This window comes from Cibotium barometz, chromosome 11, assembly GCF_041138505.1.
Source record: "Cibotium barometz isolate CiBa-2024 chromosome 11, ASM4113850v1, whole genome shotgun sequence".
NCBI classification, from domain to species: Eukaryota; Viridiplantae; Streptophyta; class Polypodiopsida; order Cyatheales; family Cibotiaceae; genus Cibotium; species Cibotium barometz.
This window is the reverse complement of record NC_141056.1, coordinates 14979087-14996813: the sequence shown is the minus strand read 5'-3', so window position 1 is coordinate 14996813 and position 17727 is coordinate 14979087. Positions and strand designations below refer to the sequence as shown.

The 17727-nt window shown below is 38.1% G+C and overlaps 1 protein-coding gene across 1 annotated transcript; it reads left to right on the top strand.

Annotated features, from left to right (window-relative positions):
- The first annotated feature begins 7351 nt into the window (after positions 1-7351).
- LOC147633809 (4-hydroxy-3-methylbut-2-en-1-yl diphosphate synthase (ferredoxin), chloroplastic-like) lies at positions 7352-12680 on the top strand. Its single transcript, XM_086804870.1, has 19 exons — positions 7352-7788; positions 7874-8031; positions 8291-8397; positions 8846-8946; positions 9063-9139; positions 9316-9435; positions 9558-9788; positions 9879-9995; positions 10126-10200; positions 10314-10391; positions 10475-10534; positions 10631-10693; positions 10926-11070; positions 11164-11302; positions 11376-11453; positions 11591-11750; positions 11846-11944; positions 12029-12133; positions 12222-12680. The coding sequence occupies exons 1-19, from the start codon at positions 7593-7595 to the stop codon at positions 12321-12323; spliced, it is 2211 nt and encodes a 736-aa protein (XP_086660996.1). The 5' UTR covers positions 7352-7592; the 3' UTR covers positions 12324-12680.
- Positions 12681-17727: the final 5047 nt, after the last annotated feature.

Here is a 17727-nt window from a genome sequence, read left to right as displayed (position 1 = left end):
TTTACTAACTAGCCTTTCTTATTCATTCCGGAGGAATAGGAACCATTAAATGTCACTCAAGATTAAAAATGATTAACGACGCTTGTCAATTCTCCCCACACAAAGGTCTTCAACGGCGATCATCACGAGGATGCAATCAACATCAGTAAGGAAAAATGTTAACCCATTCCTAGGGTTAACAAGAGCTACTACCATTATCTTACATCAAGGAGTCAAGGTAGATACACCAAAAGGTCATACATTCAAGATATGAAGCAATGGTGTCCAAATCTACAACTTGGACGGGTGCCTGTAATGGTCCGATGGAATATTTATGGCAATTTTCACTTCAAGAGTGTCTGGTAGTAAGTTAGGATGAAGTCCCAAGTGAGGTACTTCATGGATATATTATGAGAGTAGTCATTGTAATAGCATTAGGCCTCTTATGAGCCTAAAGTGCCCGACCGGCCATAGTTTGAGTGAGTGTGAACACTTATGGCCATGTATATAAGTGAATATCTCTCATAATACAAAGAACTCTCCCATTGTGCGATAGTGAAGTGAGGTGAGAGGAGGGACGAGTACCCATAGTGAAACGCGATTGTGGAGCTTGGAGACCTCGAGGGTTACAAGCTCGACCAATGGAAAGATCCTCATGACAATTGCGGTTCACCATGTAATCTTCTTGTTGGATGTGTTTTGAAGGGGGTTTGGGTGAGCCATAACAAAAGGTATTCTAATTCCACATATGACCCTCAAAGGATTCACAAGTTTCTAAACAAGTTTCAATAAGGACGGTGAGTGGACCTACAGTGACCATCCAAAGGATTCACGAGCCTAGAAAGAAAGATACCCAACTACTAACTCTTCCACGGAACCCACAAGATCCCAACCATAACCTCTACCAACTCAAATGTTGTGGTTTCCAATGAACTTGTTGCAAGTTCAGGGATACTATGGAGATAATATTGAAGTGTGAATACCAAATAAGTCAAGAAGACCCCCTAAGAGTGCACAAAGGAAACAACCTTAGCAACAATGACATAACTGTCAAGCTAGAAGATTCAAAAAATATGGGTATATCCACACACCTACTACGTGCTCAAGGGTATCATGAAAGTAATTTTTCATATAGGTGCCTACATGCTCAAGGGCATCACGAGGTAATTATTTCATATGTGTGCCTATAGAAATCAACAAAAACTAAGCCTCACCACCAACCTTAAAGACAAAAGCACAAAAGTCTCACATGGTGTGGAGGCCAAAGAGCATCAATAAAATAAGCACCCCATAAGAACTCCCAAAAATGGAGGAACCACAAGAACCTTCTTACACTCAACTTAACAAGGGAAATGAACAAAGCATACTTGCCTATTGTCTCACCACTTGATGAGAGGAAACTCCAAGACTCAACATTCTCGCTTGGAGTTGACTGTGCACATAAAAGTGCAAGAACCCACTTTTAGAGACAAAACTACAAAAGCTTAGCAATAGACACAAGAACCATATGTTATTGATAGGCTAGATGCGGAAGAGAACTTGCAATGTAGAAAGGTTGCATGATGGGGATTTCTACACCAGCACCAACATTTTCACCACCAACACCAACATCAGCATGTTCACTACCATGAAAACCAGTTGTGTTGTTTTTCACGATGTGAAAAATAATTGGTTTTTTCAAGCTCGTGAAAATCAATTAGCATAATACTTTTCTTCTTAATCGTTTGAGATCATCCATCAAAAAAGGCTCCTTTGTATGAGCACATGGGTGTAAAGCTTACAACCATCTTGTTTCGAGAACATTAGTAATAGTTTTCATTTCTATTGTTAAGGTTTATATTTATATTGTGAAAGATGCTAGATTCTACAAGTGTTGTCTTGTATACACCACATGCTATATTACCTTACATGGGTAATGCAATCAACACAATATGATTTTAAAGCTATTTAGACGTTCCTTTGCTCACTAGCTAACTAAGGCATTTCACGGGAGTTTTTGACATATTTTACTCTCAAAGAGGCATTTTATGAATCTTTAAAATTAGATTGTTTTTTATAATGTAGTTTTGGCTGGATCATTCACAAGATTTTGAATGAGATTTATGCCTACAACAAAAGCCCACTGATAGATATGTTATGGTTGAAAGCAGCATGGAGGGGACACTAGGAAAACCTACAATGTGTATACAGAGAGAGATGAACCAACATCCCACCTTTGTTGTTAAAAGCAACATGGAGGGGACACTTGGAAACCCCACAATGAGAGAGAGAGAAAAACTGATAGCCAAACTTTAACCACACAAGTTTATTGTTATAGAGAGATGAACTAATTGAGCCAACCTTTTATACCTACTTTTATACCACAAGTTTATTATTACTTTCATACCACAAATTTATTATTACTTTGTTGAATATTTATTATTACTTTTATATGACGAGTTTATTATTACTTTTGTTGAATATTCATTACCCTTAAATAATTTCATCAGTTTGATCATTACAGCATAGGTTTACTATCTTAAGTAAAATTTCATGTGTAATATCAGAGAAAAGCTTTTTACTAGTTTTAAGAGCTTTTATGTAGTTGTGTGAGGTGCTTTGTGGATGTTTGAATGCAAGATCAATTAGTAGTCCATCTTTTTTGAACCATGAGACCATTACTGTCATTTTTTAAGGATATGGAAGATATTGAACTTACATCTTTGCAACATGAAATTTCAAACATTAAGGATAACATTGGGCAAATATTATTCAATTAGGCAATGGTAGTGTTATGAGAATATATTTTAAGCTCGCTTTAAAATATTATTCTACCATCTTAAATAATTCGAGGATGAAACTTGGATTATCTTTGCGTCATGTCAAATTATGTTAATATCATGGGTGAAGCCATTGTAAATATTAATACGTTTGGTGTACATAAACGAATGTTTGGGGCCTCCAATGTTTGTTACAGTTGGCTTGTATGACAGGGTGATTCTTAGGTTACTTACGCATAGCAAATATGTGTGGTAATGGTTTGTATGCTTATGGAATGTTTTTTTACCAATTTATTGTTGGATATTTTATAGGTGAAGAGGATTTAGAAGATTGAGGAGGATGCACACATTATTATTTGATGGCACACATTTTTGGAAACAAGCTTTGTAAATAGTTATGCTAGCTTGTGTACATTTTGATTTAATTTGGAAGCTTAGATTTATCAAGCTTACACTTGAACATTCAAAATTTAATACTTTTATAAAGTGTTATATGCTCTAGCATCAATTTATGGACATTCTATTTTGAGCATAAGAGAGTGATGTGCAAGGAAAAGCACACTTTTTATATTTCTGGAGTCTATGGCCTATTCTTAGAATGAAATTACGTAAATAGTCATGTGGGGAGAGGCCACACACATGAGGGGGGAAGATTCCACCCATTACTAGTTGCTTTTATGAGCTAAGTATTTTTACAAGTTATTCTATTTAATTTTTGAATTTGTTGAACTTGTGGTTTTTAATGCGTTATTTGGGTTGAATAATATATTTCTTGCAAGTCTCTGTTTTCCTAGAAGTGGATCCGTGAGAGTGGTATCAGAGCTATGGGTCTAGAAAGATGAAGGCAAAATTTAAAAGCTTGAAGGATTAATCAAAGATTTGAAGAGCTGCAAGCTTTTATCTAAAGGGCAAAGACCACAAGGCAAAAGAAGGTGGTAAACCACTTTGCATAAACCAAAAACCACTCTTCTTCATGAAAAATGGTTTTTCCCAACTCTTAACCTCTCCATGATATGATCATATGGATGGAATTGGCAATCGAAGGAGGAATGAGCTCAATTCTTAGATTGCTAAACCAGTGGTGGTAGCACCAGAAATGTATAATGGATGGCTATGGTGGGCTCTCAAATAAAATTTGAGAAAAAGAAGAGGAAATTGCTTTTGTAGGCTATTAATCTTTTAATTAAATATTAATTAAGCATGATTAAGCCTATAAAGAAGAAGAATTAAAGCTCTATTTATTCTTTTTCTGCCTCCATCATAATCAACGGGGAGAATTCATGAATATAGACATGGGCGATATCTTTTCTCTCTCTCTTTCTATTGCCACCGACGAACTGTTACAATTGTGGAGAAGAAAAGCTTTTAAAAAAAAAACTTAAGCTAAAAAGCTTAGAGTAAGCTATAAGGTTTGCTTTATAATCTTAAAACTTTATATCTTACATAAGCTTAAAATCTTATACTCTTATAAGATTTTAAAATTCTCTCATAAGCTACAAAGAAGAAGGAGCTCTTCAATTTTTTGGCCTACATTAGATAAGCACAAAAATTTCAGAAAAATTTCATTAACCCTTTGAAGAATTGGCAATCCTCTTGCAGGCAATACCAAAGAGAGGTTAAAAAATAAAAATCGGAGGTGTTCTTCACAAGTCCCTCATCAAATCAAAGCTTTTGGCGAGATTCTTTGAAATTATACAAATTTGAAGTGGCTTAAAATCTTGCTGAAGTCAATCGTAAACTCAAGACTCTTGATCGCCCTCATAATTCATTTGGAATTGCAATAAAGGATGGTGCTAAAATCAACCTTGACAAATTTCAAACCCGAATTCAACAAGGTTCGAGACATATCAAGAGCTAAGTTTTTCGTCTTTATTTTTTTTATCCACGTTATAAATTTACATTTTATTTATTTTCAATGGTCAATTTACTCGCATAACCCACTATGTAAGAGCAAATTACTGCACTTTAAGAGTAAATTGCAAGTGAGCATGAATAACGACGTAAGCTAGAATGACATATGAAGAGTTCTAAATACAAGCATGAGTGTTCTGACTTTGACAAGGAGGAAAGTGATCATGTTAAGCGCATTGTTAAGTTTTGCATGATGATGGTAGTTCTCATTGAAAGCACTTAACCTAGATGCATTAAAAGGCATTTCCGAAAAGGCATTGAAATCACTTAACCTAGATGCATCGCACTCTAGCTATAAGTGAAAGCTGCATTTCCAGAAACTAAGTACAATTGCACTAAAGAGGTTAAGGATCTAAAATTAGAAATGAACTCATTAAAAGAAAAGATAACATTTTTAGTTGCTCCTTTGCAAGGTGATAATGTCATTTTAGGAATGCCATAGAGACATGAATATAACCCTTAGATTGACTATGACACCCATACGATATGGTTAATGGAAGATGATAGATAAATTTATCTCCAATGTCAGACTAAGGGTGATTTAGGTCCTCTTTTTACTCATACTCAAGCTAAAAGAGCTATAAGGAAGAAGAAGAAGAAGTCAACCAGCTTAGTGCTCAGGCTGACTGTAAACCAAACGTGTCTCATGATCCTTTTATTTCTAAGTTCTCTAACTACTTTATATATGACCTACCTCCTGATTTACCTAAACCTCATCCAAAAGATTATAAAATTAAGACAATCCATGGAAGCTCTCTGCCATGTAAAGCTCCTTATCGAGTTAACATGCTTGATCAAAAAGAGATTCAGAAACAAGTAGAAGAATTGTTAGACAAAGGACTGATTAGACCCAACAGTTATCCATTTGGTGCTCCAGTTCTTCTCGTTAAAAAGAAGAATGGGACATATCGAATGTGTATCAATTATCATGATTTAAAAAAGACTATTGTCAAGGACCGATATCTGATACCACGAGTGGATGACTTGCTAGATAAGCTCAAGGGAGCATAAGTTTTTAGCAAAATTAACCTCAAGTCCAGTTACCATCAGATTCGCATGGATGAAGGAGACATTTTCAAGACTACTTTTAGAACTCAAACTGGTCACTATGAGTTTTTAGTTATGCCATTTGATTTGACTAATGCCCTGGCTACTTTCAATAGAATTATGAATAGAATATTCTTGAAACATCAAAATTTTATTGTAGTGTTTTTTAATGATATCTTAGTTTTTAGTAAGAATCGTCAAAGCATGAACAACATTTGGAAAAAGTGTTCTCACTTCTTCAAGAGAATCAACTCTATGTCAATCTTGATAAGAGTAATTTATTCAAGAGGAAATTAAATACTTAGGACATATTGTATCTATTGATAGTCAACCCTAAAAAGATCGAAAACATTGTTATCTTTGTAACTTACTCAAACCTAATTATTTTGGGCAGTATTTTTAAAAAATCATTAAAAAACGTCTCGTATAAAATTAGCAAAGAACTCTTGAAGTCGTGTCTAAAATAGCTATGGGTGAATATTAACCCATATATTTTTTCCCATAGAGTAGTGCTAGAAACAAATGGCCTTATAATGTAATTTTACCGATCGAATTAAAGAATTAAAGAAAATTGGCTTAGGGTTTTTTTGTGGCCATCATTTTAAGGAAGGTTTTATTGAACACTAGGTAGGATTAGGAGGAGAAGGATGCTAACTTAGATATGGTAAAACAATAATGAGGTTGCATGACTTATAAAAGGATACATATGTGGTAAAAGAATCGCCAAGGTGCATGAATTGTTTAAAGGATGGATGAAACCATGGGTATGAAAGATGTATGTGTCACAAAGAATAAATAAGCATGCAATGAGCATATGATTGCGTAGAGAGAGTGGACTCTCAGTGCTTGAAAAAGACAAAAAAAAAATCAACCACTAAAAAGGGGCATGTCTTGACCTTGGCTGGTTTTCCCTTCAAAAATCTACTTCTCCATCGTTTGTATAACTAAAGTTCTCAAAACTTCAGCTCTTTGTGACAAAATTTCAACCAAAATTTTGAAATCTCATGCTTGAAAAATATGCTCAAGGATGGTTTTTTTCTAGGAGTGTGGAGCATAGGTGGAAAAAGAATAAATTTCTGTAACCAATCAAAATAAGAGGGCACTTGAATTCAACGGGTTATTCAATCATAAATCTATAAATTTTGAATCTATGAATCTATGAATCTATGAATTGTATACTAGAATTGGTGGAATTTTAGCAGTTGATTTCAAGGCCAATGCGAATTTAAGTAAATTAATAATAATCAATTGTACTAGTTGATTTTAAGGCCAATGGGAATTTAAGTTTTAAAAGAGTCGATATACAGCCCTCATATCCTCCACCCCCTTCAAGTAGTCGCCAAATTTTTTTTAAAAAAAAGAGTCAATATAATTGGTGAAATTTTAGGAGTTGATTTCAAGGCCACCACGAATGTAAGTTTTTAAAAAAAAATCAATTGCAGCTATGAAAGTAGCATTAAAGGAATGATTTTTATATGGAAGAGGTGTGGAGCGTGTGGAGAGCAAGGTGGGTGGAAGAGGGCATCGGAATTGATTTCAAAGGGCAACGGGGAAGGCACGGGCTGCCTAGGTATTGAAAGAGGAGGGGGTTTGGGCGATTCTTGTGTGTGATTAAGTAAATAATAATAATAATAAATCTCACACGAGTGGGTGTTGTGAGCACACACGAGTGGATGGAGTGTGAGTGTTTTGAGCAGCTACTCCCGTTAGATACCGATTCGCATGTAGCCCACATACTGCCGAAGCCCACATTCTCTACATACCTACCTCCTGTGTGTGTATCATATTATCGGCCCACGCTTCTCTGATCTCCATCGCCAGAGCCCCAGCGCTTCAGCTTGATCCGTCCCTGCCCATTTTCAATTCTTTCCACCGACAGGTTCCGGCAAGCTCCCCATGGCCACTTCTCTGGCACATTCTTTCTCCGGCCTGAAGCGGGCGGACGAATTTCCCGCAGCATCGCGACCCTCCAAGCTCACCCAATGGGCGGCTCAGCCTGCACGCCGTGGCAAGCGCAAGGTTCGCCTGGCGAGTGCGAGGAGCCAGGGGGCAGACGTGGCGGAGTTGCAGACATCTTCGAGCCCTCTTCTAGGTCGGAATTTGCCCCCTCCACTTGTGCCAATTGGGAGAGTGTATGGTAAGTTCTAAGGGGTGCTTTGTTTTCTCTATGTGGGCAGTTCCGAGGCAGAAGTACTGCGAAGCAACCCACAAGACAGTGCGTAGAAAGACTCGAACCGTGAAGGTGGGCGATGTGACCATCGGAAGCGATCACCCAATCCGCGTCCAAACCATGACCACCACAGACACCACCAATGTCCAGGCTACTGTAGAGCAGGTATATTCCCCGTAACATACACGAACACACAAAAACATGACCACCACAGACACCATCAATGTACAGGCCACTGTAGAACAGGCTGCTCCTTCACACACACACACACACACACACACACACACATACTCGCACTTGCACCTTCTTTGACGTGATTATCATCTCTCAGTTTGAGTCTTTTCATGGTAGCATCATCTTTGCAGTTTGAATCTTTTCATGGTAGCATCATCTCTACGGTCTTCATGACTGACTTCCAGTGCAGGTCATGCGGATCGCTGACAAAGGTGCTGACCTCGTGCGAATCACTGTGCAAGGCAAGCGGGAGGCCGATTCTTGCTATGACATCAAAAACACGCTCGTGCAGAAAGGGTAAGTGAATGCAATTGCAAGTGGCTCACAAATTATTAGGAGTATGAGGCCCTGTCTAAGCATGTCATTAAGCTACAAACTATGCAATAAAGGCCAGGAGTATCAAGACTTGTTTAAGCACATTTGCTGTAATTCGCTAGTTTACAACAATTAAGCGGCTCTCTTTTCCAATGCTTATCTATGGGCCTAGCTTTGCCTGATGCCATGGTGCACTCTAGGTAAGTCCTTGAATAAACTATAAGCATACCCTAGTGCTCTTCCATATCGAGTTGAAATTTGCCATTTATTCCCAGATTCGCAGCAATCCTCTTGTAATTTTTCTAATCTACTTAGATATCATGTATGAAATCATCAAGTAAGCATAGCAAGCTTTAAGTGGGAGCCAAGTGATTATATGAGTTGAACTGACTGGCTTAATATTGCCTCTGTGTGTTTTGTGATCTTCCAGATACCCCATCCCTTTGGTGGCTGATATACACTTTGCTCCTGCTGTTGCTCTGAGGGTCGCAGAATGCTTCGATAAGATCCGCATTAACCCAGGCAACTTTGGTATGCGAATTGTTTCTTTGCGGTGTGGTGAAAAGAAATTGGCTATGCCATGTTGTTTTAGGACATTTTAGTTTTCTCCCTTGACAGTTCATATGAATGTGTGCATTTATTGACAGCGGATCGTCGTGCAAAGTTTGAGACCTTAGAGCTCACAGAGGATGATTATGAGAAAGAACTCGAGCACATTGAAAAGGTCTTTATGATCTGAAAGAAATATACCTCACACACAGTCTGAAATGCAAGTGTCTGATGGCTTTTGCCATGCATTTTTAAGCTGAGAAAACAATTCCCTCTGTCTGGAATTGATAACGTTTCCACATGAGTGGTGACTACATACTTAAGGTATCATTTTTTAACTTGCTATTTCAGGTTTTTACACCACTGGTAGAGAAATGCAAGCAATATGGTCGGGCAATGCGTATTGGTACAAACCATGGTAGTCTTTCTGACCGTATTATGAGCTACTATGGTGATTCTCCTAGAGGAATGGTGCGTTACAGAGACTTACTTGATGCAGTGGCCTCTTTGTTTCTTTTCCTGTCTGCTGTGAACTGTTCTTCTACAGGGAACATTAATCTATGGATTGTCAACATTCTGTCCATGTGTGCCAGGTGGAATCAGCATTTGAGTTTGCACGTATATGCAGGAAGTTGGACTTCCACAATTTTGTATTTTCAATGAAAGCTAGCAATCCTGTAGTGATGGTCCAAGCGTACCGGTTGCTAGTTGCGGAGATGAATGTACAAGGCTGGGATTACCCTTTGCATTTAGGGGTTACAGAAGCTGGTGAAGGAGAGGATGGGAGGATGAAATCTGCTATTGGAATTGGTGCTCTTTTACAGGTTAGTATCCAGACAGCTAATAGGTACTCTCTTCAAACACCAAAAATATGACCATTCTTTTTGAAGCAAGGGATTTCTGTATTGGTGCAGGATGGGCTTGGTGACACCATTCGTGTTTCTCTCACCGAAGAACCAGAGTATGAGATTGATCCTTGCACAAGGCTTGCTAAACTTGGCATGAATGCTAGTAGGCTTCAAAAGGGAGTAGTAAGTTCTAGCAAACCCCTTTGGACTTGAAATGCTTCAAACATGCAGACCTTGATTTTCCTGCAAGCCGGTAAGTGTGGCTTCTTTGTGGACTTTCTTTTCTGAAATGAGAGCATATTTGGTCTTTAAGGAACCGCTTGAGGAGAAGCATCGCCGTTACTTTGACTTCCAACGGCGTACAGGACAACTTCCTGTGCAGCAGCAGGTGTGTATTTAGGATTAATGATGGCCATTTCATTCAAATTTTTTGTTGGAAAGACTCATATGCTTGATGAATGGATTATTTACTTGATTGCAAGCTAATTGCATCTTTGTCAGGGTGAAGAAGTTGATTACAGAGGGGTGCTGCATCGTGATGGTTCTGTTCTAATGTCAGTTTCTCTCGAGCAATTAAAGGTATGCCGTTCTCTGTGCTGTTGCTTGTCAAAATTTGATTTTCTGCAACCTAAGTTTGATCAGTTGATTGCTTGTCATACCAGAAGCCTGAGTTTCTGTACAAATCATTGGCCACCAAGTTGATAGTTGGTATGCCATTCAAGGTAGGAATTGGACGAGGTGCTTTTATTGATCATGTAGATGTCAGATTTTGTAGAGTTGTTTTGCAGTGATTTAGATAAATGTGTCATGTTCAACAGGACCTTGCAACTGTTGACACTATACTGCTGAGGGAGCTGCCTCCACTTGAAGACAAAGAAGCAGTCAGTCTCTCTCTCTCTCTCTCTCTCTCTCTCTCTCTCTCTCGTGTGTGTGCACCAGGCATGTGTGGTGTTGCTGGCCACAAGCATGGCAGGTGGTAGGATTGTACAGCATGCATTATACTTATACTTCAAGCCTGTTTGTTGTAGGTACTTATAATATTCTTGTCACATTTGTATAATTGAAAGAGTTTTTTTTGCACCTTCCAACTTCTTTACCATTGTTTTTGTGTAGAGATTGGCTATCAAACGGCTCATAGATATAAGCATGGGAGTTTTAACTCCTTTGTCAGAACAGTTAACCAAGCCTCTTCCAAATGCTATGGTGCTTGCTACTTTGGAGGAGTTCTCATCCGGTGCTCACAGGCTTTTACCTGCAGGTGAAGAAGCTTCTTAGTGGTTTGTTTTCTGAAGCTGCTGAGAGTGTTATCTTTACCAATAGGCATCTCAGGTACTGAAGTATTGGATCACAGGGACTCGTCTTGCTTTAACACTCCGAGGAGATGAGTCATATGAAGAGCTTGCTGCCTTGAAGGGTGCAGATGCCACCATGCTGCTGCTAAATTTACCCAGAGATGATGAGAAAGTTAGCCATGTACATGCGTCTCGCAGGTAGATGTCCAGTTCTTATTTTGCCTGGTAATTTTTTTATGAAATTCTTTCTGAGCTGAACCCTTGTTTCCAGATTATTTGAGTTTCTGCAAGAAAACAAGCTCAACTTCCCCGTCATCCATCATTTGCAGTTCCCTGCTGGCACTGACAGGTGGATGTCAATGAAAGACTTAAAACTTGACTTTACCAACGTACTTTTATTTTTTAATCCTTCCATTAAATTATGAGTGCTTTGAACTGAAATAGAGGACTGCTTACTACTGTGATTCTGTCTTTTGGTTTTTCCAGAGATGATCTAGTCATTAGTGCTGGCAGTGAAGCAGGTGCATTGCTTGTAGATGGCTTGGGTGATGGAGTGTTTCTAGAAGCTTCTGATCATGATTTTGACTTCCTTCGAACTACAGCTTTCGGCATGCTGCAGGGGTGCCGCATGCGGAACACAAAAACAGTATGTTTGCATGCTTTATGGAAAGCCTGCCACTTCTGATAATCTTGTCCACTTATCTAGACACTGCTGATAATCTTGTCCACTTATCCATTCAGGAGTACGTTTCATGTCCGTCATGTGGCCGGACCCTCTTTGATCTGCAAGAAATAAGTGCAGAAATCAGAGAGAAAACATCACATTTACCTGGTGTTTCGGTGAGCTCTTGCACCCCACTTTTCACTTGTGAATACCTTAGCAGTTTGAGGAAGACTATTTTCAAACTCATTTTGTGGATGCAGATTGCCATAATGGGCTGCATAGTTAATGGACCTGGAGAGATGGCAGACGCAGATTTTGGTTATGTCGGAGGTGCTCCAGGGAAGATTGATCTGTATGTTGGAAAGGTAAATTCTGCATATCAAGTTCTAGTCAGGTTACCATGATACTTCCAATGTCACACAACTCCCTTGACATATCTGCTCGTGGGTGCAGACGGTGGTAAAGAGAGGCATTGAAATGGAGAAGGCCACAGATGCCCTGATTCAGTTGATCAAGGATCATGACCGATGGGTGGACCCTCCAGTAGAAGAGTGAGATGGCAGTAATTTGCATGTTGCTATGGTTCAATGTCGTTATGCAAACAGAAGTGCGGTTCATCATTTGGAAGGTTTGTATTTCGGCCATGCTCTGTTTGGTACAGAAGTGTATACTACTGGTCTGCTAAGCTAATAGAACAGTGGGCTTGCCTAATACATGAGACTGAACCAAATTGCATAGATACAAGACAGTGGCACATTTCATAAGCGTCTTTTCTAGATGATTCTTTGAGTGGCCACCATGTTTAATGGTAATGCAGTGGGCACATCTTATATATTATGTCTCACACATAATATATGTATTCAAATAATGACTTGGATGATATGTGGGTAAGATTTTACATGTTTTCCTTAAGAATTGTCTCGTGGTATCATGCATGATGTGTGTTAAGCAATGTTTCTGGATGCTACTAACAATGAATGTAAGTTCAAGTTCACTCAAGAGAGCTAAAAAAATCCAAGAATGGGTGTATATGCATAGAGATCATATGCCATGTAACAGGATGACAGGAGCACTGTCCTGTTTTTTCAGCTATCGTTTTAACCAGTGAGTGCTTCATTGCTAATAATATGAAAGGAGAATGTCTCCACATTCTTCTCTCCAAAAAACTTCCGAGTAATGCTAAACTTTTTTTCACAAAGCATGGGCATTAGAGGAGGGAGTAGACGAGCAAGGAATCAACATATGGGCAGTGTTTCAGCCAATGACATTTAGGTTAAATTATCCGACCATTGGTAAAGATGTTTGGAAAACTCCATATGTTACTGCTCATGCAAGGGGGAAAGGTGCAATCATAAATTGAGGGATGTTTAATTATTAGCTGGGCCTACCCTAGCAGTGTTTTTTAAAATCATGGGTCATGTGTCATGTCATGTGATTATGAGTCTTCCTCCTCTCCCACATAAGCGGGGTGAAAATCAAGCAGCCAAATACAAAGCTTATTGAAACAAAGTTAACAATAGGCATGAGAGGAATATTAGACAAATCAAGCTTATTGGTTAGAGTGTTCAGAAGGCCTCTACATTGGGATTGAATCATACAATTATAGTAAGCTTATTGGTCAGTGTGTTCAGAAGGCCTCCACCATTGGGATTGAAAGAAACTCTTGTGTTTTATCATATAATTATATCCAATTTGGTGGTTGTCCTAAACATTTTCTACTATCATCGATGGTGTTTTTAATCTTATAAATATTACACAAATCAAGCTTACTGGTTAGAGTGTTTAGAAGGCCTCCACCATTGGGATTGAGAGAATCTCTTGCGTTTTATTATGTAATTATAACCAATTTGGTGGTGGTTAGAAACATTTTCTTCTATTATTATCATTGGTGTTTTTAGTTTGTCGATTACTTCGTACTAATTTCGAAACTTCATCAAACTTGGAAGCTATTGTTTGCATTTTTAAACTACATAGTTAGCTTGGGCATGACATATTGGAAAAGCGTTTGCTTAGTGCTCCACCCTCGTGTTGTTTTCATGGGCGACAAATGTGCTATTTTTTGGAAGGCCCCTTTATGAGTAGTAGGCGTTGTCATGTGGTTTCGATACAAAGGCCCACATTGTATAACATAGTATCCTCACAAAGACCTTGCACCAAAATCCCTCGAGTGCTCCAAGAACTTTGAATCTTGTGCCCAATCCCAATATAATTTACTAATGGAGGCAAATGCTATAAGTGTGGATTTGACCATGCTTACGAGGATTGTCCTCACAGAGTGACAATGGCTCCCATTGAAGAAGCATCGGCCAACATTGTGATGAGTCTTAACTTGTTAATTGTATAAGGAAGACACATTCACGTAGTCCTCCTTAATGTCATTACAAAGCTCCAAGCCAAGACGAGGACAACATCCAAGGCTACTAATAAGTAGAAATCCTAGGCTTCAATTCGAAGCAAGTAGCCAAAGAGCTTGAGGTGGAAGCCTCAAAGAGTACAGTAGTCTAAAAGGCTAATGAATCAGAACTATAGGCCCATAAGAAGAAGACCTCAAAGAGCATGTGTACATGTATCGCATGATAATCAACTATTAAGGGCAACAATGTCGTGACCATCAAAAGTGGTTTTGATGAGAGCTATAGCTTTGGTAAGAAGCAACTTTGACATTTAAAAATTGTACAAAAGGCAGTAGACAAATAAAAACATCATATGTTTTATTATATCGAGTTTATTTATATACATAGAGAAAGTATATCAATCCCAATTCTCTACCCTCTCATGAGTTCTCTCGTCAGTCCTCATCTAGATAGCCCTACGATACACGAGTCTCCTTGTTATACTGCGGTAAATGCAATCCATGAATCAAGGAAGGGTAAAAATCTTGGGTTAGGGTATGAAGTAATTGAGAACATGAAAAACTCGCTTAAAAGTTCTAAAATTCTTAGGCATAGGCCCATATAGCCTAGCTGAGTCAGGCATAGGCCCATGTAGCCTAAGCCTAAGTTGAGCTAGGGTCCTTATATTGAAATGAATCAAAGCTAGATAAATATTCTCTCAGATTATCACGTCATGATGGTAATAAGCAGTGACAGTGCTGTGAGAGTCAACCAACAATGTTGCCACTTAACCTAGGTCGAAAAATAGAGCTCCTCAAAATGCCAAGCTAGGACAAGTTTGTCGCATTGATTGTTGTGACCTGGTAATAAATGCGTGAACGTAAAAGCTATCATGTCATCCTCCTGGGACAATCTAGGTATCCTAGAAAGACATGATCGTTTCATCTGAAAAGAGACCCAGTGAAATATTGTAAGTCTTACTTTCACAACCGTGCCATGTGAAAAGAAACCTAGTGAAATATTGTAGTTTTATTTTCGCAACCGTGCCATTTGAAAAGAAACCTAATAAAATTTTATTTTCACAACCACACTTTGATACCAAATGTGAGACCCCTATCCCCTACTAAAAGAGAAACCACAACGGAAGACTAGATTAAGGGTAGAGCAAACTCACTTGGAACTCACTCAGGCCTCCATACATCAATATCCTATCATTGTACAATCCAACAACTTTCCTGATATAGCTAATAGAAATAAAATTTACCGTAGGAATTGAGAACGATACCTCTAGGTAAAATGTCCACTTCATGATTCTTACAAATAAGAGGCATCGATGGCTCCCTTGGACTCAACATGATCTCTTATTCCTCAATTGTGAAGGGAACAGTTCTAGATTAATTCTGCTAAAGATTCTATGATTTAAATCTAGTTCCCATATTATTCTCAAGTTTCTAAGTTTACAATCAAGCTTGGTCTCTAGGCTTAGAAAGCACCCACTAGCATCTAAATCCTTTATCAACTTTGACTAGTTTCATAGACTCAGCCTAATCCCATAGGTTAGCATACTGCTCTACACACCCGTAATTAAAGTTTCCTTTTTCATTAGCACACACACTCAAGCAAAACATAGATCTCACACATGCACTCCAAGGTAAACATTTCTTTTCAATATAAAAATCACTAGACTTAACTAAAAACTACATTTAATTACATCACCATAAAAATACTTAAATGTATCATCATAAATCACTCTAGATCACTGCAAAATCCATCAACATCTCCGCACACAAATATGAGGAAGGAATGCACTGCTGAGCCCAAAGAATCTCCCAGACCACTATACCAGCCACCAGAGGAGCCCACAAGTCTCGCATCATCTGAATCCAATAGTCATGCCCAGAATTTAGGGAGTCACTTTTGAAAGCCATACCACTCCCAAGGCAAGAATGCTCCAATTAACGAGCCACAAGGGCCACATGAAACTGGCACACACATCTAGTCCCCAGACCTGCCTTGCCCAATATAACCGGAGATGCCCCTTGTCCACCATCACAGTAACCACATCAAGAGCACACCCACATTAGATCGAGATGAGTCAAGGTCTTGAGCAATCGTCTTCGTGAGATCATTCGGGTGACATCTACACGACAAACCATGTCCATATGTGGTACCTTCATAGGCAGCCACAATAAACAATTTCACAACAAATACAAGGAAAACATGATCAAACAGTCATGCATCACTCATGCATCCATAATCTAATAAACATCACAAGTCCAACGAGACTTCCACAACCCTTGAGTTGCAACTCCGATTGTAGATCCTCTAACCGCAAAAGCATAGGCGAGGTCTCTACCATTCCATGAAAAATATCCAATTCTTCGAGATTACTTGAATTTACAAGGAATCATTACAATTTTTCTAGAATCAATAAGGTCAAGACATGGATAAATCTTATAGTGGCCTATATATCTAAGATCACAACTCTTGTTAGATTCCCATAGGAGATTCTAGGCTTCCAGTATATCTTATAACTTAAGGATTTAGGCCTTTAAGGCCTACCTTCAAAAAGTCTCTTCACTTTATACCCTTATTAGTATACACTTATGGGTCTTTAAAGACTTACAAAAGACTCAATTGAATTATTGGTTCACTTTATCAACCAAAGAGCTTTTGGTTCCTGATACTAGGCTAATTCAACTAATAGCTTGGGTCTAACGGCCTCTCTTTCTCTCTCCTAAGGAGTTATGTATCTTGTTGCATGACTTAAAATTATTTTATAAAGGATAATTGACATCAAGGATTATCCTCCATAATCTTCCTTCTAGAGAGTTACACAATTTTTAGAGAATTCTGATCTCTCTAAAACTATCCCAAGATACACTTGAAGTCAAACCACCATTTTAGTCCCCCAAAAGTTCTTCCTAGGTCAAGGGTTGATTTCTATGACAATATTCTATCTAAAATCTAATTTTTAGAGGTATTAAAAAAAGGATTCTAGAGAAATCTTCTCTTCTAGCTTTATGCCATCTTCCTTTATTGATTCTAGGGTCTTTTCCTAAGCTCTTTATTGTAAATCAAAAGCTCTTTTTGAGTTTAACAATTTCTCCCCTTATGTGAAATGGAACCCTTTTGCATATGCACACTAAGTGTATATGAAAGGGGAAAATTTCACATGCACACTTTAGATTAATAAACCTAGCCTTATAAATTTTCTAGTTTTAAACCTAGAGAAATTGAAGGGGATCATACTCCAAAAAATCTCCAATCCAAAATTGGTAAATCTAGGGGTCCAAGGATATAAAAAATATGCCCAAATTTCTTATATGTAGTACTTCTCCTAAGGTTTGTTTGAATAATATTTACAACCTAAGAAATTCTTAATTTCAAGATAGATTAATAGAATAGCTAAGGGCTTATCCTACTTGGGCCATTCAATTTAGACTCGAAGAATCTAATGATTAAATATACATGAATTTAAATTATTTACTCTTCTTTGATTTATGTATTGAGAGCTAAATAATAATGAGAAATTTATGTCTTTCACTAATTAATGATCAAATATACATAAATAATAATCAATGATCAAATATACTCTTTTATGATTTATTTATTGAGAGCTAAAT